The sequence below is a fragment of the Osmerus mordax genome, chromosome 6, assembly GCF_038355195.1.
Source record: "Osmerus mordax isolate fOsmMor3 chromosome 6, fOsmMor3.pri, whole genome shotgun sequence".
In the NCBI taxonomy this organism is placed as follows: Eukaryota; Metazoa; Chordata; class Actinopteri; order Osmeriformes; family Osmeridae; genus Osmerus; species Osmerus mordax.
The window spans coordinates 19,105,112-19,132,301 of NC_090055.1; the positions used below are offsets into that span (position 1 = coordinate 19,105,112).

The 27,190-nt window shown below is 51.5% G+C and overlaps 1 protein-coding gene across 1 annotated transcript in view; it reads right to left on the reverse strand.

Annotated features, from left to right (window-relative positions):
- ascc3 (activating signal cointegrator 1 complex subunit 3) overlaps positions 1-27,190 on the reverse strand; it is a 66,483-nt gene that overhangs the window by 23,616 nt on the left and 15,677 nt on the right. The window contains exons 5-17 of the mRNA XM_067238132.1: positions 25,610-25,786; positions 25,148-25,219; positions 22,894-23,028; positions 10,564-10,755; positions 9,413-9,637; positions 8,893-9,012; positions 8,367-8,531; positions 7,484-7,570; positions 7,078-7,254; positions 4,515-4,740; positions 3,751-3,905; positions 413-511; positions 5-173 (exon numbers count right to left, since the gene is read on the reverse strand). Of these exons, the coding sequence (XP_067094233.1) occupies positions 5-173; positions 413-511; positions 3,751-3,905; positions 4,515-4,740; positions 7,078-7,254; positions 7,484-7,570; positions 8,367-8,531; positions 8,893-9,012; positions 9,413-9,637; positions 10,564-10,755; positions 22,894-23,028; positions 25,148-25,219; positions 25,610-25,786 (1,999 nt within the window). The remainder of the gene's footprint in view (positions 1-4; positions 174-412; positions 512-3,750; positions 3,906-4,514; positions 4,741-7,077; positions 7,255-7,483; positions 7,571-8,366; positions 8,532-8,892; positions 9,013-9,412; positions 9,638-10,563; positions 10,756-22,893; positions 23,029-25,147; positions 25,220-25,609; positions 25,787-27,190) is intronic.

The following is a 27,190-nucleotide window of genomic DNA, read 5'->3' on the forward strand; positions in this document are numbered from 1 at the left end:
CTACCTGTGTGTGGAGGGTGTCTCTCAGGCAGGATGAGGTGCTGGAAGTTGATGATGCAGACGGCCTCTGCGCCCAGCCACCGGTCCGACACGCCTCTGATGTAGTACTGGGAGGGCAGGGGCTCGAAGATGGGGATGGTGAACACCACCTGCTGGGGCTCCTCGCTGAGCACCTGGGGGCCACACACACACACACACACAGACACACCCACACTCAACACACACACACACACAACACACACACACACACACACAGGTACACACGACACACACACAGGTAAACACACGCACATGTGCACAGAGTTGACACAGAATCAATACAAATTGTTGAAACATACACAGTAATTCAAATAAACCTTTATAAAAGAGAGAGAGAGAGAGAGAGAGAGAGAGAGAGAGAGAGAGGAGGAACCTGTTTCTTCTGGAGGAGGAAGTACTCTGAATGGTAGATGTGGTCGTTGACGGGGTCCTCCACCCACAGCCACCAGGGCTCCCCAACTGAACCGTGCACCTGGAGGACCAGAGAAGAAGAGAATCTGACTGAACAGTGCACCTGGAGGACCAGAGAACAAGAGAGTCTGACTGAACAGTGCACCTGGAGGACCAGAGAAGAAGAGAATCTGACTGAACAGTGCACCTGGAGGACCAGAGAACAAGAGAGTCTGACTGAACAGTGCACCTGGAGGACCAGAGAAGAAGAGAATCTGACTAAACCATGCCCCTGGCGGACCAGAGAAGAAGAGAATCTGACTGAACCATGCACCTGGAGGACCAGAGAAGAAGAGAATCTGACTGAACCATGCACCTGGAGGACCAGAGAAGAAGAGAATCTGACTAAACCATGCCCCTGGCGGACCAGAGAAGAAGAGAATCTGACTGAACCATGCACCTGGAGGACCAGAGAAGAAGATAATCTGACTGAACCATGCACCTGGAGGACCAGAGAAGAAGAGAGTCTGACTGAACCATGCACTTGATGGAAGGGGGGGGGGGGGGGGGGGGGGGGGGGCGGGTGTTATGATGAAACTGTTCATCATATGTTCACATGTTCATTACTGAATTATACATGACCTCTACTGTACTCTACTCAAGTGTACTCTATTGTATTCTAATCTGTCTCAATTATATTGTACCCTACTTTAATGTACTCTAATCCAGGGGTTCACAACTTTTTTCTCACACACCAACTGATTGATTCAAAATCCGATGTCTGTGGATCTTTTTGATAGTGCCAACTGCTTCTTCCTTTCAATAAAATCCTGACCTGCACCAATAGTCCCCTGGTGTTTTGTTTCCTGGTGTCGTTGCATTTTGCTTGGCTTCTTGTTGTCATTAGCTAGCTTTTAGCCACAAACGACACATTCGGGCCGAGTCCTGTCCTTCAATGAAACCGAAGTTAAGATAACTGTCGAGATATAGCCTTACTTTATTTTTTGATGATGAGTCCTCAGCAGTTTTACGTTTATTAGACATGTTGTTTCATTTATAAATTAGTGCTCTGACGGCAGGAAAAACGAGCTGCTATCTGAAACTGATTAAGCTCTGGTCATTGACGTGCACACATTGTTTTTCCGGGGGATTACCACTTCTACGCTTCACTGCCAAATTTTTCTTTTAGATTAGACTTGGCAATGCAAGCATATGATTTTTAAAGATATTTTAAAATGTATTAATTTTACAATTAAATTATAGTGGAACATTTTATGCATGATTGACCTCAAAGCAAATGAGATGACGCGCCCCCCTGTGACCTCCGGTGCCCCACAGAGGGCCCTTACTCTACTCTACTCGGCCTCTACTCTACTGTGTTCTAATGTACTCTACTCTGTCTCTACTGTACTCTACAGTACCCTGTCTCCACTGTACTCTCCTGTACTGCTGATGTCTTTGGGCTGCTGTGGAAAGAGTCCTGATGGAGCGTAGGAGGTTTATGAGACGTAGAGAGAGGAAGCAGAACACACACACACACACACACACTCAGAGCATGCACACACACAAACACAGCCCCTGGACACGCACGCACACACCCTGCACACACACACCTGCAGATGTGCTGAACAGGTCCTTCTATTGAGCTGTCAGGCTGACAGACAGGATGGAGTGCAGCAGTCTCTTCTAGGACACCACCAAACCTGTGTGTGGGTGTGTGTTGTGTGTGTGTTCGAGTGTTTGTGGTGTGTGTGTGTGTGTGTGGACCCCCAGGGCAGTGTGAACACACATGCAGCAGGGTTAAGCTGGGGGTGTTGTCTTACAGCTCTCCCATGAGCTGAGCATGCAGCTCTAATCGCCCCCAAACATCCATCTTCACATCGCTACTCTGGGCTTCCCCTGCCCACTCTGGGTCCTAGGACTACCCTAGGACTACCCCCTATGACTACCCCCTATGACTACCCCCTAGGACTACCCTAGGACTACCCCCTAGGACTACCCTAGGACTACCCCCTATGACTACCCCCTATGACTACCCTAGGACTACCCCCTAGGACTACCCCCTAGGACTACCCCCTATGACTACCCTAGGACTACCCCCGTAGGACTACCCCCGTAGGACTACCCCCTATGACTACCCCCTATGACTACCCTAGGACTACCCTAGGACTACCCTAGGACTACCCCCTAGGACTACCCTAGGACTACCCTAGGACTACCCCCTATGACTACCCCCTATGACTACCCCCTATGACTACCCTATGACTACCCCCTATGACTACCCCCTATGACTACCCCCTATGACTACCCTAGGACTACCCTAGGACTACCCCCTAGGACTACCCCCTATGACTACCCCCTAGGACTACCCTAGGACTACCCCCTATGACTACCCCCTAGGACTACCCTAGGACTACCCCCGTAGGACTACCCCCTAGTACTACCCTAGGACTACCCCTGACACACACACATCACACACACTCGCATATAGAACACATGCACGCATGCACATAACACACATTCATGTAACTCACACACAAATGCATGTACAACATACATGTACGTATCACAAACACAGTAGGTCAAAGAAGCTCTGAAGGACAGGTTGAAAGGTCATAGGTCACAGGGTGAAAGGTCATAGGTCACAGGGTGAAAGGTTGTAAGTACAGACTTGTATCTGAGGTTAATGATGCTTCCTAAAACACTAAAACTAGCAGAACGACACCAGACAATTTGTTCTCATGTATCATGTAGTTTACATGTACACATCAAGAACGCAGTCTCTGTGTGTATGCAGCAAGGAAAGCCAAACACATACACACTTAAGATATGAAACTTAAAGTCCTTTGAACAAAAACACAACAATCAAAAAATAAAAATAAATAAATTAAAACTTTAATATTCATTCATCGGCCATTATAATTGCCGATACCGATAGCTTGGAAAATGCATAATATCGGCCGATAATATCGTCCCGCCGATATATCGGTCGGGCTCTACTTCACACACACACTCAGTACATATTTGTGGGACTCTACACACACACAAGCTGCAGGCTCTTCCAGCGGCTCAATCTGATTTATTTTCTAAAGCAACAGAGAGGATGCACTGGGATTCTCCCTTTCCTTCACCTGTCTCTGTCTCTCTCTCTCTACCTCTCTTTACACTCAGAGAGAGAGAGAGGGAAAGAAAAAAGGAGAGAGAGAGGGACAAAGAGGGGGAGAGAGAGATAGGGAGAGAGATAGGGAGAGGGAGAGAGAGAGAGAAGACATGAACAGAGACCGGCGACTGGGTGATGCCCGGCCCGGTCTCCGTGGTTACCTGGTCGTGCCACTTGAAGTCGGGGGTGATGGTGAGGCGCACACGGAGGACGGTGCGTGTGATTGGCTGGATGGTGGCCTCCATGATGATGGAGGGGATCTGGTGGACGCACTGCTTCACCTTCAGCCCGATGTTCACATGGTGCAGCATGTGACCTGGGAACCAGGAAGTAAGAGCCTTACTGGGGATTAAACCAGGAAGTAGAAACCCTACTGGGGAGTAAACCAGGAAGTAGAAATCCTACTGGGGACTAAACCAGGAAGTAGAAACCCTACTGGTGACTAAACCAAGAAGTAGAAACCCTACTGGGGACTAAACCAAGAAGTAGAAACCCTACTGGGGACTAAACCAGGAAGTAGAAACCCTACTGGGGAGTAAACCAGGAAGTAGAAACTCTACTGGGGACTAAAACAGGAAGGAGAACCCCTACTGGGGACTAAACCAGGAAGTAGAAACCCTACTGGGGACTAAACCAGGAAGTAGAAACTCTACTGGGGACTAAACCAAGAAGTAGAAACCCTACTGGGGACTAAACCAGGAAGTAGAAACCCTACTGGGGACTAAACCAGGAAGGAGAAATGCACAACAACAACACAACACCTCAAACACACAATGAACAAAACACAGTAAGAGTCATAAAGTGGTGTGAAGAAAGTCTAAAGTATGACCAGTCTGATCTGACCCCCCCCCTAACTACCCCCCCCCCCCCCCCCCCCCAGACTGTAAAACAGGAAGTGAGGAGGCAGTTCCAGACATTTCCTCACCAATCTCATCCTTCCTCATCTCCTTCAGCTTGTCCATGCTCAGCTTCTTTTCCTCCAGGCGGGACAGCACCGTGTGGGGCAGCGTGGGGAACTGGCGAAGCGGGTGAGCGAACCCCCACAGGCGCTTGTCGATGACCTTGCAGAGGGTGAGCAGGCGGTAGGTCATGGCCGGCCAGCGCATCCTCAGGGCGATCTCAAACAGGGCCCGCACGATACGAGCAGCGTTCTGGAGGAGGACGAAGATTAGGGAGGGAGAAGAGTGAGACATGAGGAGCGAGAGAGAGAATTCATGAAATAGATTCAAGAGTAAATGTGTGCAAGAAAGATAGAGATAAATATATGAATGAGGAAGAGGGAAAGACAATAGAGAGATGAGAGTGAAAGATAAATGGAGAGACAGAAAGAGAGAAAGAGAGCGAGGCAAAATCATCGTTTGACTGGTCAGGTCTGGTGGAGCTGTGATTGATTCAACCAGACAATGTGATCTGATTAATAGCTTTGGCCTGACTGAACTCGTGATGGATTAGTTGGGTCTGGCTGTGCTCTGACAGATAGGTTGGAAGAGGCTGCTCTGTGATTGATTGTATGGGTCTCACTATGCTTCTGGCAGGTTTAGAGTATCGACAAAATGGACAAACTATATATAGATTTATAGAAGTACAGATATATAGGTCTAATTAATGAACTAAATAATTAACAAGCTAACTACGTAACAAACTAAGTAACACATTAGCTACTAGTTACTTAACCAACTAACCAAGAAAGTTAATAGCTAATTAACTAACTAACTAGTTAACTGGCTACTTGATTAGCTAACAAAGTAGCTAACAAGCTAGCTCACAAACAGGCTAACTAACTAGCTAATTAACTAACACACTCGCTAATAAGCTAATTACCTTACTAACCACTTACTAAGTAACTAACTACCTACTACAGAGTGCAAATTATACAATGACAATCGGGGGGGTCAACTTCTTCCCCAGGTCGTGTATAAACCCCCCCGACCTAAAAAAAAAACGGAATTTGAACCCTGACCTACTACCTACATTACTAGGTAACCAACTACCTCCAGTAACCAACCAACTAACTAGCTAACTAACTAACTAACTAACTAGCTAGCTAACTAACTAGCTAGCTAGCTAGCTAGCTAGCTAACTAACTAACTAACTAACTAACTAACTAACTAACTAACTAAACTAGCTAACTAACTAGCTAACAGTGACCAGCTTTGCGAGGCAGGCTGCAGGAGGGGGCGCTGTGTTGGTTCCAGCCCAGCAGATGTGTGTGGGGTCAGTGTCCCTTTAAGAGCCGGGGACCTCTGCTCCCAGGGCTCTCTACGGCAGCCTCTCTCCCAGGACCAGCGCTGTGGTCAACTGCAACTGCTGGGAAACTGCTCAATGTTCCAGTTGCTAAAGTCATTGCTGTGTGTGTGTGTGTGTGTGTGTGTGTGTGTGGAGGGGGGTTGGAGGTCAAGAAAGCTGTGTGTGATAAGTTATTGGTAAAAACCCTATGTTGTTGATAGCAAGAGTGTGTTTGTGTGTTATCTTGCTGGTAAGAACACATGTCGGTGAGGGAGTATGTGTTCATGTGCTTGAGAGTGCATGTGTTTGTGTGTTAGTGTTAGGGGGTTGAGGGAGAATCAAGAGGCAATCTGGAGTACAGATCAGACCCCCACGAACCCCCGAACCACACCCCCCTCCCCCCAACCCCAACCGCCACTCCTCAATGCTAGCCCCCACATCTCATCCGCCCCCTCATTCCCCCTCCTCACCTCTCCACCCCCCGACCACCGGACCCAATTCTCACCCACCACCCACTCCACCTCCCACCCCCCCTCCATCGCAGGCAGATCTAAAATCAGACGCATTAGCAGCAGAGAGAATCTGCACCAACTATTCAAGCTATTCAGCCACATGGAAGTAGTTACCGCTGGAAATCACGGACGGACAAATGGCTTCTGCAGAGAGGATGGGGGAGAGGAGAAGGGAGGAGATGAGAGGAGAGGAGGGAAGAGAGGAGGGAGAGGGGAGGAGAGGAGGGAGGAGAGGAGGGAGAGGGTAGCAGAGGGAGAGAGGGGGGGAGGAGGGTGGAGATGACAGGAGAGGAGGGAGGAGAGGAGGGAGAAGGGAGGAGAGGGAGAGGAGGGAAAGGGTAGCAGAGGGAGAGGGGGGGGAGGAGGGAGGAGATGAGAGGAGAGGAGGGAGGAGAGGAGGGAGAGGGGAGGAGAGGGAGAGGAGGAGGCAGTAGGGGTAGAGGAGAGGGAGAGGAGGGCGAATGAGAGCGAGAAGGAGAATAAAGGAAAAAAGACAAAGAGACAGGAAAAGAACAGAAGATTCCGAGCCATCAGTCACCTGAGGACGTGTTCCTGAGGATGAACCAGGATCAAACCCAGAGGATGATCCATGAAGGCAGGCATACAGGTGCTCTGTACCAGACCAGGAGGAGATACCTGGAGGTCAACATGACAAAGCTACCCCCATGACCGGTGCCTCTGGGAAGACACCCCGGTAAGATAGAGGGAGAAGCCCCAGAGAAGAGGAGTGTCTCTCGCCCCCAGACTGACCTGAGCCACGTAGGAGAGGTCAGAGATGAGGGAGAAGCTGTCCACCTCGCCCCGGCCGATGTAAGTCTGCAGCAGGATGTTGATCTTGCCGTATCCGTTCTCCACGCCCCCCGCCGCCGGCAGCTCACAGTAGTTACACAGCATCTGCTCCAGCTCCTCCATCTCCTCATCACGGACCTGCGCGCGCACGCACACACACACACACACACACACACACACACACACACACACACGCACACGGGGATAGACACACACATACCAGATTGACATTACTGCAGATGCCTTTGTCTTTGGATATCCGCTCCGACCAAAGCTATGATGTCATGATGACGTATGATGTCACAGCAGCTGAACCTACAGAAGGGAAGGGGTTGGGGGTGACGGCGTGATGGGGGTGACCTCTCACCTTGACCTGCTCAAACTCCTCGGCCTTGGACACGATGCTGAGGATGTCGGCCTCTGTTCTTTGGGAGTTGAAAAGCTCGTTGAAGGTCTGGGGGTCGGAGGTCAAACATTAGGACCAAGATAAACAAGCAGGGTTACGATAGCTTGCTAGCCTGGCATCGCCAGACCCATCAGCACATGGGCATTAGAGTGGAGCCTCTCCAACCACTGGCGATATCCAAGGGATGTCGTCAAGGAGCACAGGCCAAAATGCCCCTGGACGCAATTGGATAGATTCAACCAATCAGCGCCACAAAACATCATCTGGGTTGTTTACGAATACGATGGTCCTCTGGACAGTCATGGTATTAAACCCAGGCCAGATAAACCGTTGTGCAGCTCAGATACACTTTAGAGAAGGAACTAAAACAAAACAAACACCCCTAGAATTTTCTATCTCTCTAAGTAAATGGTTTCCTCAGCATCCAGCATTCAATTGTACTTAATACACTTTATTTGTTCCTGAGGGGCAAAGTCCAGGGTTAGGCTGGAGTTTCTAGTTCTGGTACTTCAATGGTGTTGTACTTGATGTAGAAGTGGCTAGTTCTGGTTCTAGTTCTGGTACCTCAATGGTGTTGTACTTGATGTAGTAGTGGCTAGTTCTGGTTCTAGTTCTGGTACCTCGATGGTGTTGTACTTGATGTAGAAGTGGCTAGTTCTGGTTCTAGTTCTGGTACCTCAATGGTGTTGTACTTGATGTAGAAGTGGCTAGTTCTGGTTCTAAATCTGGTACCCCAATGGTGTTGTACTTGATGTAGTAGTGGCTAGTTCTGGTTCTAGTTCTGGTACCTCGATGGTGTTGTACTTGATGTAGTAGTGGCTAGTTCTGGTTCTAGTTCTGGTACCTCGATGGTGTTGTACTTGATGTAGTAGTGACTGGCGGTGCGGCCCAGGTCTGTGGAGGCGAAGTATCCTGTTCGCTCCTCGAAACGGATCATGCGGGCCTTGTCCAGCTTCCTGCCAGCGCTAACCACCAGCTCCTTCCTGTACATGTCCAGACCAGGGTCCATCTGACACAAAGATGGAGGGAGAGAGGTGGAGGGAGAGATGGAGGGAGGGAAAAGGAAGGAGAGATAAGTAGGGAGGGAGATGGAGGGAGAGAGATGGATGGAGGAGATGGAGAGAGATGAAGAGAGGGAAATGGAGGTAGAGAGATGGAGGGAGAGAGATGGAGGGAGAGAGATGGAGAGAGGGAGATGGAGAGAGATGAAGGGAGAGAGAGAGAGAAGGATAGAGAAATAGAGAGAGGGAGAGAACAATAGGATGAAGGAGGGATAAAGACAGACACAGATGAATCCTCATAATGAAACTGGAAACAAAACCAAGGGCAGCGTGGTTTCCTGTTCCAGAGTTAGGCCCCGCCCCTTCTACCTGATAGGCCGTGTGGTTGATCCCGTAGACCAGGGGGTTGGCTCTCATGCGGACGTACAGGTAAGTGTAGCTCAGCCATCTCACCCCCTCGTCCACGTTGGTCACGGTCCCCAGAGCCACCTGGGAGCAGAGGAGGATGCGTCAGAACCGGCTCCGTGGTCCTGCAGCACCACCTGGTGGAGGCCTGCTGCAACTACAGGCAGTTCTGTGCCTGGAGTCTGGTGCCATCTAATGCCGTTCGCCTCTCAGTGTTCATGAAATTTGCTTTACAACAGCTGTGTGTGTGTGTGTGTTTACACGGTCGTGCCTTTGTGTGCTCATTGTTTTTGTCGAACCTATGTGAGGAATGCTCTTGTATGTGTGTGTAACTGTGTGTGTGCGTTTATATGGACGTGACTGTTTGTGTGTTTGTGCGCCAGCGCGTGTCTATATTTGTGTGTTTATATAGACACGCCTGCGCGTGTATCTATGTGTGTGTGTGCACGGGCATGCGTGTGTGTCCGTGTGTGTTCGTGCGTACCTCTGCATTGAGGTTGTCAGCCAGACTGTTCAGGAACTGGCTCTCTATGGGGTTCTGCTGTGTGAGCAGGGTGAGGTAATGGCTCAGCTTGTCGTGGGTGGTGATAATGGCGCCCTCGCCGTACTGGTCAAACTGGGGCCTGCCGGCGCGGCCGAAGATCTGCATCACGTCCAGGATCCCCAGGTCCACCAGGGTGCCCCGCTTGGCGTCGTAAATCTGGGTGCCCTGTTACCGCGGCAACGACAGAAGAACGTTTGTGAGGGGGAGGGCAGTGGGAAGCGATGGAGGCTGGCAACGTCTGGGAGAGACTGGAAGATTTCGGGAGAGACTCCGAGGTAATAGGAGATAGAGAGAGACTGGAAGATGGTAGGAGACACAAGCAGAGACTGAGATATACAGGAAGAGATCGGAAGATAACAGCAGATACAGGGAGAGACTGGGACAGACTGAGAGAGACTGGAAGATAATAGGAGAGACTGAGAGAGACTGGAAGATAATAGGAGAGACTGAGAGAGACTGGAAGATAATAGGAGAGACAGAGAGACTGGAAGATAATAGGAGAGACTGAGAGAGACTGGAAGATAATAGGAGAGACTGAGAGAGACTGGAAGATAATAGGAGAGACTGGGACACTGGAATATAATAGGAGAGACTGAGAGAGACTGGAAGATAATAGGAGAAACTGGGACACTGGAAGATCATAGGATAGACAGAGAAACTGGAAGATAATAGGAGAGACTGGGAGAGACTGGAAGATAATAGGAGAGACTGAGAGACTGGAAGATAATAGGAGAGACTGGGACACTGGAATATAATAGGAGAGACTGAGAGAGACTGGAAGATAATAGGAGAGACTGGGACACTGGAAGATAATAGGAGAGACTGGGACACTGGAAGATAATAGGAGACTGGGACACTAGAAGATAACAGGAGAGACTGAGAGAGACTGGAAGATAATAGGAGAGACTGGGAGAGACTGGAAGATAATAGGAGAGACTGAGAGAGACTGGAAGATAATAGGAGAGACTGGGAGAGACTGGAAGATAATAGGAGAGACTGAGAGAGACTGGAAGATAATAGGAGAGACTGGGAGAGACTGGAAGATAATAGGAGAGGGACAGACTGGGAGAGAGCGGCCGGACGGGTCAGACCTTGATGATGACGGCGTGGGCGGGCAGGTTGACGCCCCAGGCCAGCGTGGCGGTGCACACCAGCACCTTCAGGTACCCCCTGGTGAACATGCTCTCCATCAGGCTGCGGTCGGCTCGCAACATCCCCGCGTGGTGGATCCCAAAACCGTCTGGAAAAAACTCCCTCATCTGCTTGTTCCTGGAGCGCTGGATCTGAGGGAGGGGGGAGAGAGGGAGAGGGGGAGGGATGATAGGTTTTTAGATGTATTTTATGTTCTTAAAGAGGAGAACATGCACACACCAACACACACACACACGCAAACACACTTGCCCAAACACACACACACACGCACAAACCCCCCCCCCCTGTTGATTAAGGCGTGTGTGGAGAGCACAGCGGGGCTGGGGTGGTGACCTGGCTGGTGACCTGGCCGGGCAGTAATGCCTCTCATCAGCAGCAGCTTTATCTGCCTCTGCGGGCGTCCAAATGGAGGTCAGCATCGACAAGCCCTCTGCAGCACACAGCCCTATTACAGCCTGCATCTGTCTCTCTGTCTGTGTGAGGGTGTGTGTGTGTGTGTTTGTGTGTGTGTGTGTGCGAGTGTGTGTGTGAGAGAGAGCGTGTGTCTGACTGTGTGTGGTCGTCTTCCTGTCTCCTAGCATCCTATTCCTGTCTCCTAATATCCTAGCATCCTCCTACTGCCTCCTAGCATCCTCCTCCTGCCTCCTAGCATCCTCCTCCTCCTGCCTCCTAATATCCTAGCATCCTCCTCCTGCCTCCTAGCATCCTCCTCCTGCCTCCTAGCATCCTCCTCCTGCCTCCTAGCATCCTCCTCCTGCCTCCTAGCATCCTCCTACTGCCTCCTAGCATCCTCCTCCTGCCTCCTAGCATCCTCCTCCTGCCTCCTAGCATCCTCCTCCAGCCTCCTAGCATCCTCCTCCTGCCTCCTAGCATCCTCTTCCAGCCTCCTAACATCCTCCTACTGCCTCCTGCCTCCTAACATCCTCCTCCTGCCTCCTAGCATCCTCCTCCTGCCTCCTAGCATCCTCGTCCTCCTGCCTCCTAATATCCTAGCATCCTCCTACTGCCTCCTAGCATCCTCCTCCTGCCTCCTAGCATCCTCCTCCTCCTGCCTCCTAATATCCTAGCATCCTCCTCCTGCCTCCTAGCATCCTCCTACTGCCTCCTAGCATCCTCCTCCTGCCTCCTAGCATCCTCCTCCTGCCTCCTAGCATCCTCCTCCTGCCTCCTAGCATCCTCCTCCTGCCTCCTAGCATCCTCATCCTGCCTCCTAGCATCCTCCTCCTGCCTCCTAGCATCCTCCTCCAGCCTCCTAGCATCCTCCTCCTGCCTCCTAGCATCCTCCTACTGCCTCCTAGCATCCTCCTACTGCCTCCTAGCATCCTCCTCCAGCCTCCTAGCATCCTCCTCCTGCCTCCTAGCATCCTCCCCCTGTCTCCTAATATCCTAGCATCCTCCTACTGCCTCCTAGCATCCTCCTCCTGCCTCCTAGCATCCTCCTCCTGCCTCCTAGCATCCTCCTCCTCCTGCCTCCTAATATCCTAGCATCATCCTCCTGCCTCCTAGCATCCTCCTACTGCCTCCTAGCATCCTCCTCCTGCCTCCTAGCATCCTCCTCCTGCCTCCTAATATCCTAGCATCTTCCTCCTGCCTCCTAGCATCCTCCTACTGCCTCCTAGCATCCTCCTCCTGCCTCCTAGCATCCTCCTACTGCCTCCTAGCATCCTCCTCCTGCCTCCTAGCATCCTCCTACTGCCTCCTAGCATCCTCCTCCTGCCTCCTAGCATCCTCCTCCAGCCTCCTAGCATCCTCCTCCTGCCTCCTAGCATCCTCCTCCTGCCTCCTAGCATCCTCCTCCTCCTGCCTCCTAGCATCCTCCTCCAGCCTCCTAGCATCATCCTCCTCCTGCCTCCTAGCATCCTCCTCCTGCCTCCTAGCATCCTCCTCCTCCTGCCTCCTAGCATCCTCCTCCAGCCTCCTAGCATCCTCCTCCTGCCTCCTAGCATCCTCCTCCAGCCTCCTAGCATTCTCCTCTAGCCTCCTAGCATTCTCCTCTTGCCTCCTAGCATCATCCTCCTCCTGCCTCCTAGCATCCTCCTCCAGCCTCCTAGCATCCTCCTCCAGCCTCCTAGCATCCTCCTCCTGCCTCCTAGCATCCTCCTACTGCCTCCTAGCATCCTCCTACTGCCTCCTAGCATCCTCCTCCTGCCTCCTAGCATCATCCTCCTCCTGCCTCCTAGCATCCTCCTCCAGCCTCCTAGCATCCTCCTCCAGCCTCCTAGCATCCTCCTCCTGCCTCCTAGCATCCTCCTACTGCCTCCTAGCATCCTCCTCCTGCCTCCTAGCATCCTCCTCCTCCTGCCTCCTAGCATCCTCCTCCAGCCTCCTAGCATCCTCCTCCTGCCTCCTAGCATCCTCCTCCAGCCTCCTAGCATTCTCCTCTAGCCTCCTAGCATTCTCCTCTTGCCTCCTAGCATCCTCCTTCTGCCTCCTAGCATCCTCCTCCTGCCTTCTAGCATCCTCCTCCTCCTGCCTCCTAGCAACCTCCTCCTATCTCCTAGCATCCTCCTCCTGCCTCCTAGCATCCTCCTCCTGCCTCCTATCTCCTAGCATCCTCCTCCTGCCTCCTAGCATCCTCCTCCTGCCTCCTATCTCCTAGCATCCTCCTACTGCCTCCTAGCATCCTCCTCCTGCCTCGTAGCATCCTCCTCCTGCCTCCTAGCATCCTCCTCCTGCCTCGTAGCATCCTCCTCCTGCCTCCTATCTCCTAGCATCCTCCTCCTGCCTCCTAGCATCCTCCTCTAGCCTCCTATCTCCTAGCATCCTCCTCCTGCCTCCTAGCATCCTCCTCCTGCCTCCTAGCATCCTCCTACTGCCTCCTATCTCCTAGCATCCTCCTCCTGCCTCCTATCTCCTAGCATCCTGCTCCTGACTCCTAGCAGTTTCCTCCTGACTCCTTTACTACTTACTGTAGTACTTACTTACTGCAAAGAGTCACATCATACACACGGGCACACATGAACATCTCCCCATCCCTCCTCACTCTCACACACACACACACATATTTACACACATGATTATCTTGTGCTTGCACAATTAAGTCCCTTTTGGAAATTCCTAGTCGATGTTAGCATAGAGTGCGCTGAAGTGGCGCTGAAGATTTGAACCCTTGAAATGCGCTAATGACGCCTGGCATAAGGCAGAATGGCTTGCCATTACGTTCAACCCCAAAAAATTAACTCTCCCACTCAGTTAAAAACGTTCTGTGTTCATCTTCATATTTTCGTTTTGCTGAGCATTTTTTCCCTGCCATTTTCAGAGCGAACTTGACACCAATTGTTTACTCAACAATAAGGTTTTCTCTCCCTCCAAGCTGAGGTGGAGTTTTATGTTGGTCCACACCAAACGCGTTTTGCAGTCTATTTTAGATAGGCAAAGTGGGTGTACAGACACAATCACATGAAATTTTGCGTCAAACGAGAATTTACGTGAGATGGAAATATTAAACTCTAGCGAACACACATATACATATATAAAAAAAAAACACAAACACAAAATTAGATATGAACGTAAGAGCCGCATGAAACCAGGCAAAGAGCCGCATGAAACCAGGCAAAGAGACGCATGAAACCAGGCAAAGAGCCGCATGTGGCTCAGGAGCCACGGGTTGGCCAGGCCTGTCCTAGAATCTTCCTCCTGCCTCCAAGCATCCTCCTACTGTCTCCTAGCATCCTCATACTGCCTTCTAGCATCCTCCTCCTGCCTCCTAGCATCCTCCTCCAGCCTCCTAATATCCTAGCATCCTCCTACTGCCTCCTAGCATCCTCCTACTGCCTCCTAGCATCCTCCTCCTGTCTCCTACCATCCTCCTCCTGCGTCCTATCTCCTAGCATCCTCCTCCTGCCTCCTAGCATCCCCCTACTGCCTCCTAGCATTCTCCTCCTGTCTCCTAGCATCCTCCTACTGCCTCCTATCTCCTAGCATCCTCCTACTGCCTCCTAGCATCCTCCTCCTGCCTCCTATCTCCTAGCATCCTCCTACTGCCTCCTATCATCCTCCTCCTGCCTCCTAGCATCCTCCTCCTGCCTCCTATCTCCTAGCATCCTCCTACTGCCTCCTAGCATCCTCCTCCTGCCTCCTAGCATCCTGTTCCTGCCTCCTATCTCCTAGCATCCTCATACTGCCTCCTAGCATCCTCCTCCTGCCTCCTAGCATCCTCCTCCTGCCTCCTATCTCCTAGCATCTTCCTCCAATCTCCTACAATCCTCCTCCTGCCTCCTATCTCCTAGCATCCTCCTACTGCCTCCTAGCATCCTCCTCCTGCCTCCTATCTCCAAGCATCCTCCTCCAATCTCCTACCATCCTCTTCCTGCCTCCTATCTCCTAGCATCCTCCTCCAATCTCCTACCATCCTCCTCCTGCCTCCTATCTCCTAGCATCCTCTTACTGCCTCCTAGCATCCTCCTTCTGCCTCCTATCTCCAAGAATCCTCCTCCTGCCTCCTATCTCCTAGCATCCTCCTACTGCCTCCTAGCATCCTCCTCCTGCCTCCTATCTCCAAGCATCCTCCTCCAATCTCCTACCATCCTCCTCCTGCCTCCTATCTCCTAGCATCCTCTTACTGCCTCCTAACATCCTCCTGCCTCCTATCTCCTAGCATCCTCCTACTGCCTCCTAGCATCCTCCTCCTGCCTCCTATCTCCTAGCATCCTCTTCCAATCTCCTACCATCCTCCTCCTGCCTCCTATTTCCTAGCATCCTCCTACTGCCTCCTAGCATCCTCCTCCTGCCTCCTATCTCCTAGCATCCTCTTCCAATCTCCTACCATCCTCCTCCTGCCTCCTATCTCCTAGCATCCTCCTCCTGCCCCATATCTTCTAGCATCCTCCTCCTGCCTCCTATCTCCTAGCATCCTCTTCCAATCTCCTACCATCCTCCTCCTGCCTCCTATCTCCTAGCATCCTCTTACTGCCTCCTAACATCCTCCTCCTGCCCCCTATCTTCTAGCATCCTGCTCCTGTCTCCTTAAACAGGCTCAACCTACATAGACACCCCCTCCCCCAACGCTGATAACAATGAGAGTGACACTGCATGCAATCAAGGGCACACTTATCTAAACTAAACGCAGGATTGTTAATTGTTGATATGCTTGTGCGGCCCTCGATAGTCATAATGTTTGCCCCCTCCATTCCACAGGCTTTTAACGCTGAGTGAGCTGATAGAGGGGGTGGATGAGCCGCCTCTTACAGCTCTCCTCCACCCCTCTCTCCCCATCTATCCTCCACTCCATCCCCCCTCCAGTCCTCTCTCTACATCTCCCCTCCTCTCTCCATCTATCCTCCAATCTATCCCCCCTCCAATCCTCTCTCTACATCTCCCCTCCTCTCTCCATCTCTCCTCCACTCCTCTCTCCATCCCCCCTCCAATCCTCTCTACATCTCCCCTCCTCTCTCCATCTATCCTCCACTCCTCTCTCCATCCCCCCTCCAATCCTCTCTACATCTCCCCTCCTCTCTCCATCTCTCCTCCACTCCTCTCTCCACCCCCCATCCAATCCTCTCTACATCTCCCCTCCTCTCTCCATCTCTCCTCCACTCCATCTCTCCATCTATCCTCCACTCTATCTCTCCTCCACTCCTCTCTCCATCTCTCCTCCCCTCCCCTCTCTCTATCTCTCCTCCACTCCTCTCTCCATCTCTCCTCCACTCCTCTCTCTCCATCTCTCCTCCCCTCCTCTCTCTCCATTCCTCTCTCCATCTCTCCTCCACTCCTCTCTCCATCTCTCCTCCCCTCCTCTCTCTCCATTCCTCTCTCCATCTCTCCTCCACTCCTCTCTCCATCTCTCCTCCACTCCTCTCTCCATCTCTCCTCAACTCCTCTCTCCATCTCTCCTCAACTCCTCTCTCCATCTCTCCTCAACTCCTCTCTCCATCTCTCCTCCACTCCTCTCTCCATCTCTCCTCCCCTCCCCTCTCTCCATCTCTCCTCCACTCCCCTCTCCATCTATCCTCCACTCCATCTCTCCTCCACTCCTCTCTCCATCTCCCCTCCCCTCTCTCCATCTCTCCTCCCCTCCTCTCTCTCCACTCCTCTCTCCATCTATCCTCCACTCCATCTCTCCTCCACTCCTCTCTCCATCTCTCCTCCACTCCTCTCTCCATCTCTCCTCCACTCCTCTCTCTCCACTCCTCTCTCCACTCCTCTCTCCATCTCTCCTCCACTCCTCTCTCTCCACTCCTCTCTCCATCTCTCCTCCAGTCCGCTCCCTCTTCATCTCTACACTTCTCCCTTGAACACAATATCTCAATCTCCTCCTTTCCACTTTCCCTCTATCTGTCTCTGTGTTTAACTTTCTCTCCCTCTATGCAAACATTGCAGCAGGGGAATGAGGACAGATATAATTATGTCTGTTTTATTGTGTGTGTGTGTTTGTGTGAAAGAGAAATGTGCATCTACTGAGAAATTAGATAGCAGCATGTGACACACACACACAGCACTCCCTCTCTCTCACACACACTCAGAAACACACCACTCTCTCCAAACACCGCTATCTCACACCCTACTTACACACAAACACCCCTTTCTCTCACACACACACACCACTCTCTCTCACACACACACACACACACACACAGCACTCCCTCTCTCTCACACACACTCAGAAACACACCACTCTCTCCAAACACCGCTATCTCACACCCTACTTACACACAAACACCCCTTTCTCTCACACACACACACCACTCTCTCTCTCTCACACACACACACACACACACACACACACCTCTCTCTCTCTTTCTCACACACACACACAAACCACTCTCTCTCTCACACACACACACACACACACCACTCTCTCACACACACACACACACCACTCTCTCTCTCACACACACAAACACACCTCTCTCTCTCTCTCTCTTACACACACACACACCACTCTCTCTCACACACACACACACACACACACCTCTCTCTCTCTTACACACACACACACACCACTCTCTCTCACACACACACACACACACACACACCTATCTCTCTCTCTTTCTCACACACCACTCTCTCTCTCAAACACACACACCTCTCTCTCTGTCAAACACACACGCCACTCTCTCTCTCTCTCTCTCTCTCTCTCTCTCTCTCTCAAACACACACAGCCACACACACACCACTCTCTCTCACACACACACAGGCAGACACTCAGCACTTCCAGGTGATGGAGCACATAAACAGGAGTGTGAACATTGGAGCTGTCGTGACTCCCTCAAGCCACCAGACTGCAGATCAGCTGCTACTGCCACGCAGGCCTGCCAAGGTGTCTGTCTGTTAGTGTGGGTGTGACTGAGTTTGGTCTGCCTGTGTGTGTGTGTGTTGGGTCTGGGTGTGTGTGTTGGGTCTGCCTGTGTGTGTGTGTGTGTGTGTGTGTTGGGTCTGGGTGTGTGTGTTGGGTCTGCCTGTGTGTGTGTGTGTGTGTTGGGTCTGGGTGTGTGTGTTTGGTCTGCCTGTGTGTGTGTGTGTGTGTGTGCGTCTCTCTCTCTCTGTCTGCGTGACTAGGTTGAGAGAGGTTGCTAACCCTGTGTTGTTGTGGGCTGTCTGGCCGTCTGGACGCCGTGACGGAGCGGCTCTGCTCTGACAAATGATGAGCAGCGGCGAGGGGGAGCGCTCCGTGTTACACACACACACACACAGAGAGACCAAACACACACACAGACCAAACACACGTGTCGGGACTTTAATGAGAGGGTCCCAGGAGGTCACGCAGGAAGACACATCAATACAGCCGACGAGAGAGAGACACTGGCAGACAGTGCTCAGGTCCACAGAGAGAGAGAGAAAGAGACACTGGCAGACAGTGCTCAGGTCCACAGAGAGAGAGAGAAAGAGACACTGGCAGACAGTGCTCAGGTCCACAGAAGAGAGAGAGAGAGAGAGAGAGAGAGAGAGAGAGAGAGAGAGAGAGAGAGAGAGCTGGGGGGAGGAGAGAGCAACAATCCACATCAATAGGTCTTCAGTACAGTAGCTCTATTGAATCCAATCTGCTTCAAATAGGGCCCTAAATTACAATCATGCACCTCTTCACTAGTTGAGAACATAATTCACTGACTCCACACACACGCCGCCACCACACATACACACACACACACACACACACACACACAGACACGCTGTTCCCAACCTGGCCACAAGGTGTCTCTCCATCTCCACGTAGGACTTTCAGTGAACAATGTCTACAGTTACTTTCATCTCGGAGAGGAGAGAAAAGAAAGGAGGAAGGAGGGGGAGGCATAGAGAGAGGAGAGATGGGGAGTGGAGGGGTGGGGACAGGAGAGATGGGTAGGGGGAGAGGAGAGGAGAGATGGGGAGTGGAGAGATGGCGACAGGAGACATGTTTACATGTCATGTAACATGTAAACACAAGGCCTGCTTTACTAAGAGCTGTGTCCAACAGAACGATGGTGTGTACCTGGAGAGAGCGTAGATCACATCCCATATCTCACTCTCACACAGAGGCGAACATCTACTGCTTGTTATATGAACATCGGAATTATGCCCCTCAATTTTACCCATCCACACACACACTCCTACACACACACCCTTATACACACACACACCCATGTACACACCATTTGAGCATGCACGCACGCACACACACACACCCACCCACCCTTATCAAAAGAGCAGCCCACGTTGATGCACTTCAGAATCAGAAACTTTTACTCTCTCTCTCTCTCTCTCTCTCTCTCTCTCTCTCTCTCTCTCTCTCTCTGTAACTACCCCCCTCTCTCTCTCTGTTACTACCCCCCCCCCTCTCTCTGTTACTACCCCCCCTCTCTCTCTCTGTTACTACCCCCCCTCTCTCTCTCTGTCTGTTACTACCCCCCTCTCTCTGAAACTAACTCCCTCTCTCTCTCGCTCTCTCTCTCTCGCTCTCTCTCTACCTCTCTCTACCTCTCTCTACCTCTCTCTACCTCTCTCTGCAGCTCTGTGCTTACCAAACAGCCATTAGTCCACCAGTGTTCACTCAAGTGGGAGCACTGAGATCTCTAAGCTTGACTGACAGGTTCTCCAGCCCCCGAGATAAAGCCAATTAATGGGCATTATGAGAGAAAAAACACTGCAGGATCACTCCTGACTTTTAAAGCAGGATAAATAATGCCAAATTATAGAATTGACCTTAAAGGTGCAGCATTTCTCTACATATGCATACTGGAGATTAAAAAACACATCTATAAATATTAATGCGGGGCAATTTCCAAGTGCAAATAAGCCATGTATTATGTCTCTCTACCACTATCTCTTCCACTCTTTCTCTGTGTTGGCTTAAAGTAAGATCAAGCCCACCACCTCACCTCCAACCCCACCATCAACACACACACCAGACAACACACAAACCTAACCCTAACCCTAACCCTAACCCTAACCCTAACCCTAACCCTAACCCTAACCCAGCCCCTCATCCCCTTCCACAGGACAGAGAGAGAGACAGACAGACAGATAGAGAGACAGAAAGGAAGACAGACAGACGGAAAGAGAAACAGACAGGCAGACAGGCAGAGACCGAGCAACACACAGACATAGAGACAGACAGACATAGAGACAGACAGGCAGACATAGAGACAGACAGACATAGAGACAGACAGGCATAGAGACAGACAGGCAGACAGACAGACAGACAGACATAGAGACAGACAGACAGACATAGAGACAGACAGACAGACATAGAGACAGACAGACAGACAAAGACATACAGACAGACAGGAAGACATACAGACAGACAGTAATAGGGGTTAGGGTTAGGGCTTGGACAGTATGAAGCACAGCCCCAGTAGAATGTTCTCTACTGTTGAACACACTTATAAACATAAACCCAATTTACACAACACAGGCCTACACAACACAACTTACACAACACAGGCCTACACAACACAACTTACACAACACAGGCCTACACAACACAACTTACACAACACAGGCCTACATATGCGCAATGCGTCCAGTATTTCTACGCTTCTAACTCATCCAAGTCTAACCAGGTCACCGCCGTTTTCAGCACCCTACATAATCTCCTATGTCTGGATTTCAAGTGTTACAAAGAATGAAAAGCGATCTGATTTGTATATATTTATACATATTCCATATACAGAGCTTGGAGATTAGAGGCACATCAATCTTGGCCCTGCCCCGGGGAATACAGAAAAGGTTACTAAATTTATCAGCTAGCTTTGTGCTGGGGGAGATTTAAATATGGAGGCAGAGAGTCTGCTTGGCTGTCCTTAGAGAAAGACTTTCGTTCCACCTCTGTGTTCTCTCTCAGCACAGAGCCTATCCATTACACACACACTTAAGCACTCACACACACACACATTGCACGCATGCTCATGACTCATTACAGTGGCATATAGTTGTATAAACACACGCTCAAACGCAAACACACGTGCTAACTCAAACACACACACACACACATGCTGCCTCAAATACACACACGCGTGTGCAAACACACACACGCGTGTGCAAACACACACACGCGTGTGCTAACACACACACACAGAGCTGAGGCCCGGTCCTTGCGATGTGTCAGAGCTCCAGAGGTAGGCAGCGGAGGTGAGCCGGATCACACAGAGCTCTATCCATCACTGAGGGAAAGGCAGGAGCAGGAAGACTGTGTGTGTGACTGTTTATGTTTGTATGTGTGTGAGCCTGTGTGCGTGTGTGTATGTGCGCGTGCGCGTGTGTGATACTCAAGCAGAGTCTGTCTATTGATCCCTGTAGTGTGATCCGCATCTGCAGCTAGGAGCCCAGGACAAGCACTATTTATCATGACCAGGTTCTGATCACACCACACCACGCTACACAACCCTGTCTAGACAGAGACGAACAGCCCTGCCTGCCTGCCTGTCTGCCTGTCTGTCTGTCTGTCTCTCTACCTGCCTGCCTGCCTGCCTGCATGTCTGTCTGTCTGCCTGTCTGCCTGTCTGTCTGCCTGTCTGCCTGTCTGTCTGCCTGTCTGTCTGTCTGTCTGTCTGTCTGTCTCTCTACCTGCCTGCCTGCCTGCCTGCATGTCTGTCTGTCTGCCTGCCTGTCTGCCTGTCTGCCTGTCTGTCTGCCTGTCTGTCTGTCTGTCTGTCTGTCTACCTGCCTGCCTGTCTGCCAGTCTGTCTGTCTGTCTGCTTGTCTATGTGTTGGTCTGGCTGCCTGTTTGTCCATCTCTTTCCCTACATCTACATATTCCATAATCCAATTCTCTGAACTTTGCTGGAGTGCCTCGTACAGCCTCAGAGTCAGACAGCACACAGCTGCCTGCCCTGTGCCTGGTTAATTAGCCCCTATCTGTGAAGTTGGGCCAATCCTGGACTCTGTACTTCATATGTTCTTCACACACACACACTCTCTCTCTTTGTTTACCTCTCTCCATGGCAGAGTGGGCTCTAAGAAAGGTGGTTGACCTCAATTTCTCTCACTTTCCTCTCCTTTAATCTCATGAATACAACTCATAACTAACAGTGAGCACAGCCGGGCAGGGGGAACACAGAACCTCTACGTTACCACGGTACCATGCAGCTCTAATAGGATTTACTGTACCAGTGGGATCCACTTCAGTGATCCTCCTATGTGACATTCAGCTGAGTCCTACCTTCCCAAGTGAGTCCTACCTTGCCAGGTGAGACCTACCTACCCATGTGAGACCCACCCAGGTAAGACCTACCTTCCCAGGAGAGACCCACCCAGGTGAGACCCACCCAGGTGAGACCCACCCAGGTAAGACCTACCTTCCCAGGAGAGACCCACCCAGGAGAGACCCACCCAGGTGAGACCCACCCAGGTAAGACCTACCTTCCCAGGAGAGACCCACCCAGGTGAGACCCACCCAGGTGAGACCTACCTTTCCAGGTGAGACCTACCTACCCAGGTGAGACCCACCCAGGTGAGACCTACCTTCCCAGGAGAGACCCACCCAGGAGAGACCCACCCAGGAGAGACCCACCCAGGTGAGACCCACCCAGGTAAGACCTACCTTCCCAGGAGAGACCCACCCAGGTGAGACCCACCCAGGTGAGACCTACCTTTCCAGGTGAGACCTACCTACCCAGGTGAGACCCACCCAGGTGAGACCTACCTTCCCAGGTGAGACCTACCTTCCCAGGTGAGACCTACCTTTCCAGGTGAGACCTGCCTTCCCAGGTGAGACCGACCTTTCCAGGTGAGACCTACCTACCCAGGTGAGACCTGCCTTCCCAGGTGAGACCTACCTTTCCAGGTGAGACCTACCTACCCAGGTGAGACCTACCTACCCAGGTGAGACCCACCCAGGTGAGACCTCAGCGTACCTGTTTTTCACACTGTCCGTAGTCAGGTCCCTGCTCCGCCTGGAAGAAGGATGTTTCTCCACGGTTCTTCGCCATCTCAATCAGCCCCATGGCCGTCCTCACCGTGGCATTACGGGCGTGTACAAACACCATGACCTAACACACACACACACACACGGGGGAACACAGGGAGGGAAGTTAGGATGACAGGTCAAGCCCTCCAGAGGAGAGTTAGGGGTCACCAGGGGTCAGTCTCGGGGGCAGGGCAGTCGGGAGCGTGGAGGATGAATCACTTCATCGTGGACACACACTTCACCCTAATCATCAGGCCCCATCGTGGACACACACTTCACCCTAATCATCAGGCCCCATCGTGGACACACACTTCACCCTAATCATCAGGCCCCATCGTGGACACACACTTCACCCTAATCATCAGGCCCCATCGTGGACACACACTTCACCCTAATCATCCGGCCCCATCGTGGACACACACTTCACCCTAATCATCAGGCCCCATCGTGGACACACACTTCACCCTAATCATCAGGCCCCATCGTGGACACACACTTCACCCTGGACGTGTGGTGAGTTTGACCTGGTATCGTTTATGATGCAGCTATTCTCCAGAGGTGGAGCAGCATCATGAAGCTAGGAACATGTTTCACCAAGTGGACAGGAAGCTTATCATATTTTAGGCGTATCAATAGTTAATGTACAACTTCATCTACAGCCGCAAGCTAACAATTCTCTCAGCTAACTATAGCACTCTCTCCCTCTCCCTCTCTCGCTCCCTCTCTCTGGGTCTGTCTGTCTCTCGCTCTCTGCTAACCAGTATTTTGATAACAGCTTCATGCTGCACAGGAGATACACCTGTACTTGTCTTCACAACACAAAGGCTTCCCTGTCAGACAAAGCTAAGGCCTCCTGGCTGAAGGTCACCACCATCTGCATGCTTTGTTGACAGGACAGAGGAGAGGTGTAATTTTCCTGTTACAGTCAGCCCGTCCTTGCAAAACAGTCAATAGCTCAGACAAAAGCAATCAATAACCGAAATACAAGACAGTTATGAGATGAAAGTAAAGGACTTCTCTCTCTCGCTCTCTTCTCTCTACCCCTTTGTCCCTCTCTCTCTCATCCTCTCTCTTTCTTTCTAACCTTGTCCTTTTCTCATCGCCCTCCTCTCTCCCCCCTTCCTACTTTGTCCTTTAGAGAGATGGAATGAGAGTGAGGGAGGATAGGAGAGGCCAGAACAGACACGTGTGTGTGTGTGTGTGCGTGTGTGTGGAATGTACAGTATGTATAATTTGCTTGTAGGCACATTATCCTCTATGTCTGTTAACCTCACTGTCTTCATGTAAATGAGGTCAGGTAGTAACAACTGCATGTGGGAGGTACACACACACACACACACACACAGACACACACACACAAAGGCACACTCACACCTAGACACACACACAAAGGGGCACACACACACACAGTGTGAATGGGCCCACTCGCCAGGCCTCCACAGAGACCAATAGAGTGGATGTTATTTATTAAAACTGTTTTATCAGTGGCGGGCGACGCGGAGGAAGTGTTGTCGACGGGAACGGCTCGCTCCTCGGCTTATTAAAGTTCCTCTCTGCAGGCCTGCAGCCCGGCAGGGCAGGGCAGGGCCGGGCTGCAGGCCTGCAGGGCCGGGCTGGCATCATAAGAAGCGCTCCATCCATCACCGTCCCAGATGAAATTAATATATGTCACAGTCACTTCTGACAATCTAATATGGTGTCCAGGAAGCTGGGCCCGTTGGAGGTGTGTGCGTGTGTGTGTGTGTGCGCGTGCGTGTGTGTGGCCCAGACCCCCAGAGTAAAGAGCAGGAACATCTATGCCTGTAGACTATCTACGAATACAGAGAAGAAAAGCAAACCCTTCCTGCGTTCAGATCCCTGATGTGATACTGAACAGCATGAAGGAAAACCCTGCACTGACTGGAGAGAAACTGTCTGTGTGTGTGTGTGTGTGTGTGTGTGTGTGTGTGTGTGTGTGTGAAGCAGACACACCCAGCTACGAGGGAGTTCACCACACTGAGCAGATGGAGTTGAACGCAGATGGCTGACTCTACAACTCTGGTTTTCTCAGAAGGCACTGGGAGGCTGCCCAGGGAGAGGAGGAGGAGGGGAGACTGTGTGGTGTGGCACATAGTTTAAAGGCACAACACACAGACAGTCACACACTCACACACACAGACCCCCCCCCCCCCCCCCCCCCCAGTAGTGCAGGTTGTCTCTACCTGGTGTCCAGCTCTGATCTGCTTCAGGACCTTGTTGTAGCAGACCTCCTCCATGTCGTGCATCTGCTGGACCTGAGAGACAAGCGAAACCATCACATCCCTCTCCCTGAGTGAGCGCCACACGCGCACATGAATGTGTGTGTCTCTGCGTGTTTAAGTGTGTGTGTGTGTTTCTGCATGTCTGTTTGTGTGTGTGTGTGAGTGAGAGAGTGTGCGTGTCTGTGACTGTGTGTGTGTGTGTCTGCTTGTCTGTCTGTCTCTGTGCGTATGTGTGTCTGATAGTGTGTGTGACTGTGTGTGTGTGTGTGTGTGTGTGCGTGTGCGTGTGTGTGTGTCTGCTTGTCTGTCTGTCTCTGTGCGTATGTGTGTCTGATAGTGTGTGTGACTGTGTGTGTGTGTGTGTGTGTGCGCGTGCGCGTGCGTGCGTGTGTGTGTGTGTGTGCGTGCGTGTGCCCCCCTCACCTTGTTGTTGGACTTGATGCCTATGAAGCTCTGCCCCAGGGGGACTGGCCGGAAGCGACTGTCGAAGAAGAACAGGCCGATGTAGGGGTTGACGTGCAGGAAGGACGCCACGTCCAGGTAGTTAGGCAGCGTGGCCGACAGCCCCAGGATACGGATCATACTCTGGGTGGACTCCACCTGCCGCCAACACACCACAGAAGAAGAGACGTCAAGCCCAGCGCACACCACAGAAGAAGACAGTCTGGGAGGTCAACTCAAACGACAGTCAGAAGGTAGACACCAACCTACTGTAAGATACGCTGTATGAACCACCGCAGGGTAGATACACTGTATGAACCACCACAGGGTAGATACACTGTATGAACCACCGCAGGGTAGATACGCTGTATGAACCACCGCAGGGTAGATACACTGTATGAACCACCGCAGGGTAGATACGCTGTATGAACCACCGCAGGGTAGATACGCTGTATGAACCACCGCAGGGTAGATACACTGTATGAACCACCGCAGGGTAGATACGCTGTATGAACCACCGCAGGGTAGATACACTGTATGAACCACTGCAGGGTAGATACACTGTATGAACCACCGCAGGGTAGATATCGCCACATTCATCCACTAACTCTCTCAGAAGGGAACTCTCTCACAACCAACAACTATGATCACAGCGTTCACACACAGATATACCGTGCACACACACACACATATATTAATAAAATTATATATATATATAGTATATACGTGTGTGTGTGTGATTGTGTGCCAGAGAGAGAAGGCGTGAGGCCATATATGAGCGCGTGCGAGCACTATCTTGCAGACTCCTGGGGAGAGTGTGAGGCAGGGAAGATTGGTAAGGCCTTTACCATGACACAGTACCTGTCACAGGCCACTATCTAGATAAGCACCCAGCCAATCACAGGCCACCATCTAGATCAGCACCCAGCCAGTCCCAGCCGCAGGCCAGGCAGGCCAAGCCAGGCAGGCAGGCAGGCGGGCAGGCTGAGTCTAAGCGGACACTGATCCACACATCCAAGCAGCCACGTATACACAGTCTGCTCACTAACTCTGTTTTGTCTTTTCTCCATTTTCTTTCATCATCAGTTGAACTTGAAGGTTTTATGGCCTAGAAGATGTTGGCTCTGCACTCCTTGACTCTGACCACGAGGAACTGTTAGAACGACGCATTTCTGAGAACCTTCTGTGTATGTGGCTTTGGATAAAAATCAAGAGTGGAGAATAACACATGGGCTTGAAGGAGCCAGAGACGGAGGGAGGAGCCTCTGCAGGGGGAGGAGTCAGTTCTGGGGGAGGAGCCAGTGCAGGGGCTAATGCAGGGGGAGGAGCCAGTGCAGGGGGAGGGGTCAGTGGGCTCACACCTCTCCAGGTGGATGGAGCACTTCCTATTTAATCCTCAGCGAGGAAACCTTAAAGCGCTAGGAGCCCCTGGTCTCATCAGCTTCTCACTAGGCAGGATGACAGATTGGAGCTTGTGAGAGGAGAGACACAGACTTGTTCTTGAGCAAGGCTGAGGTGAGTAGCAGCTAGCAGCAGTTAGCAGCCTCCCATGTTAGCTCCCAG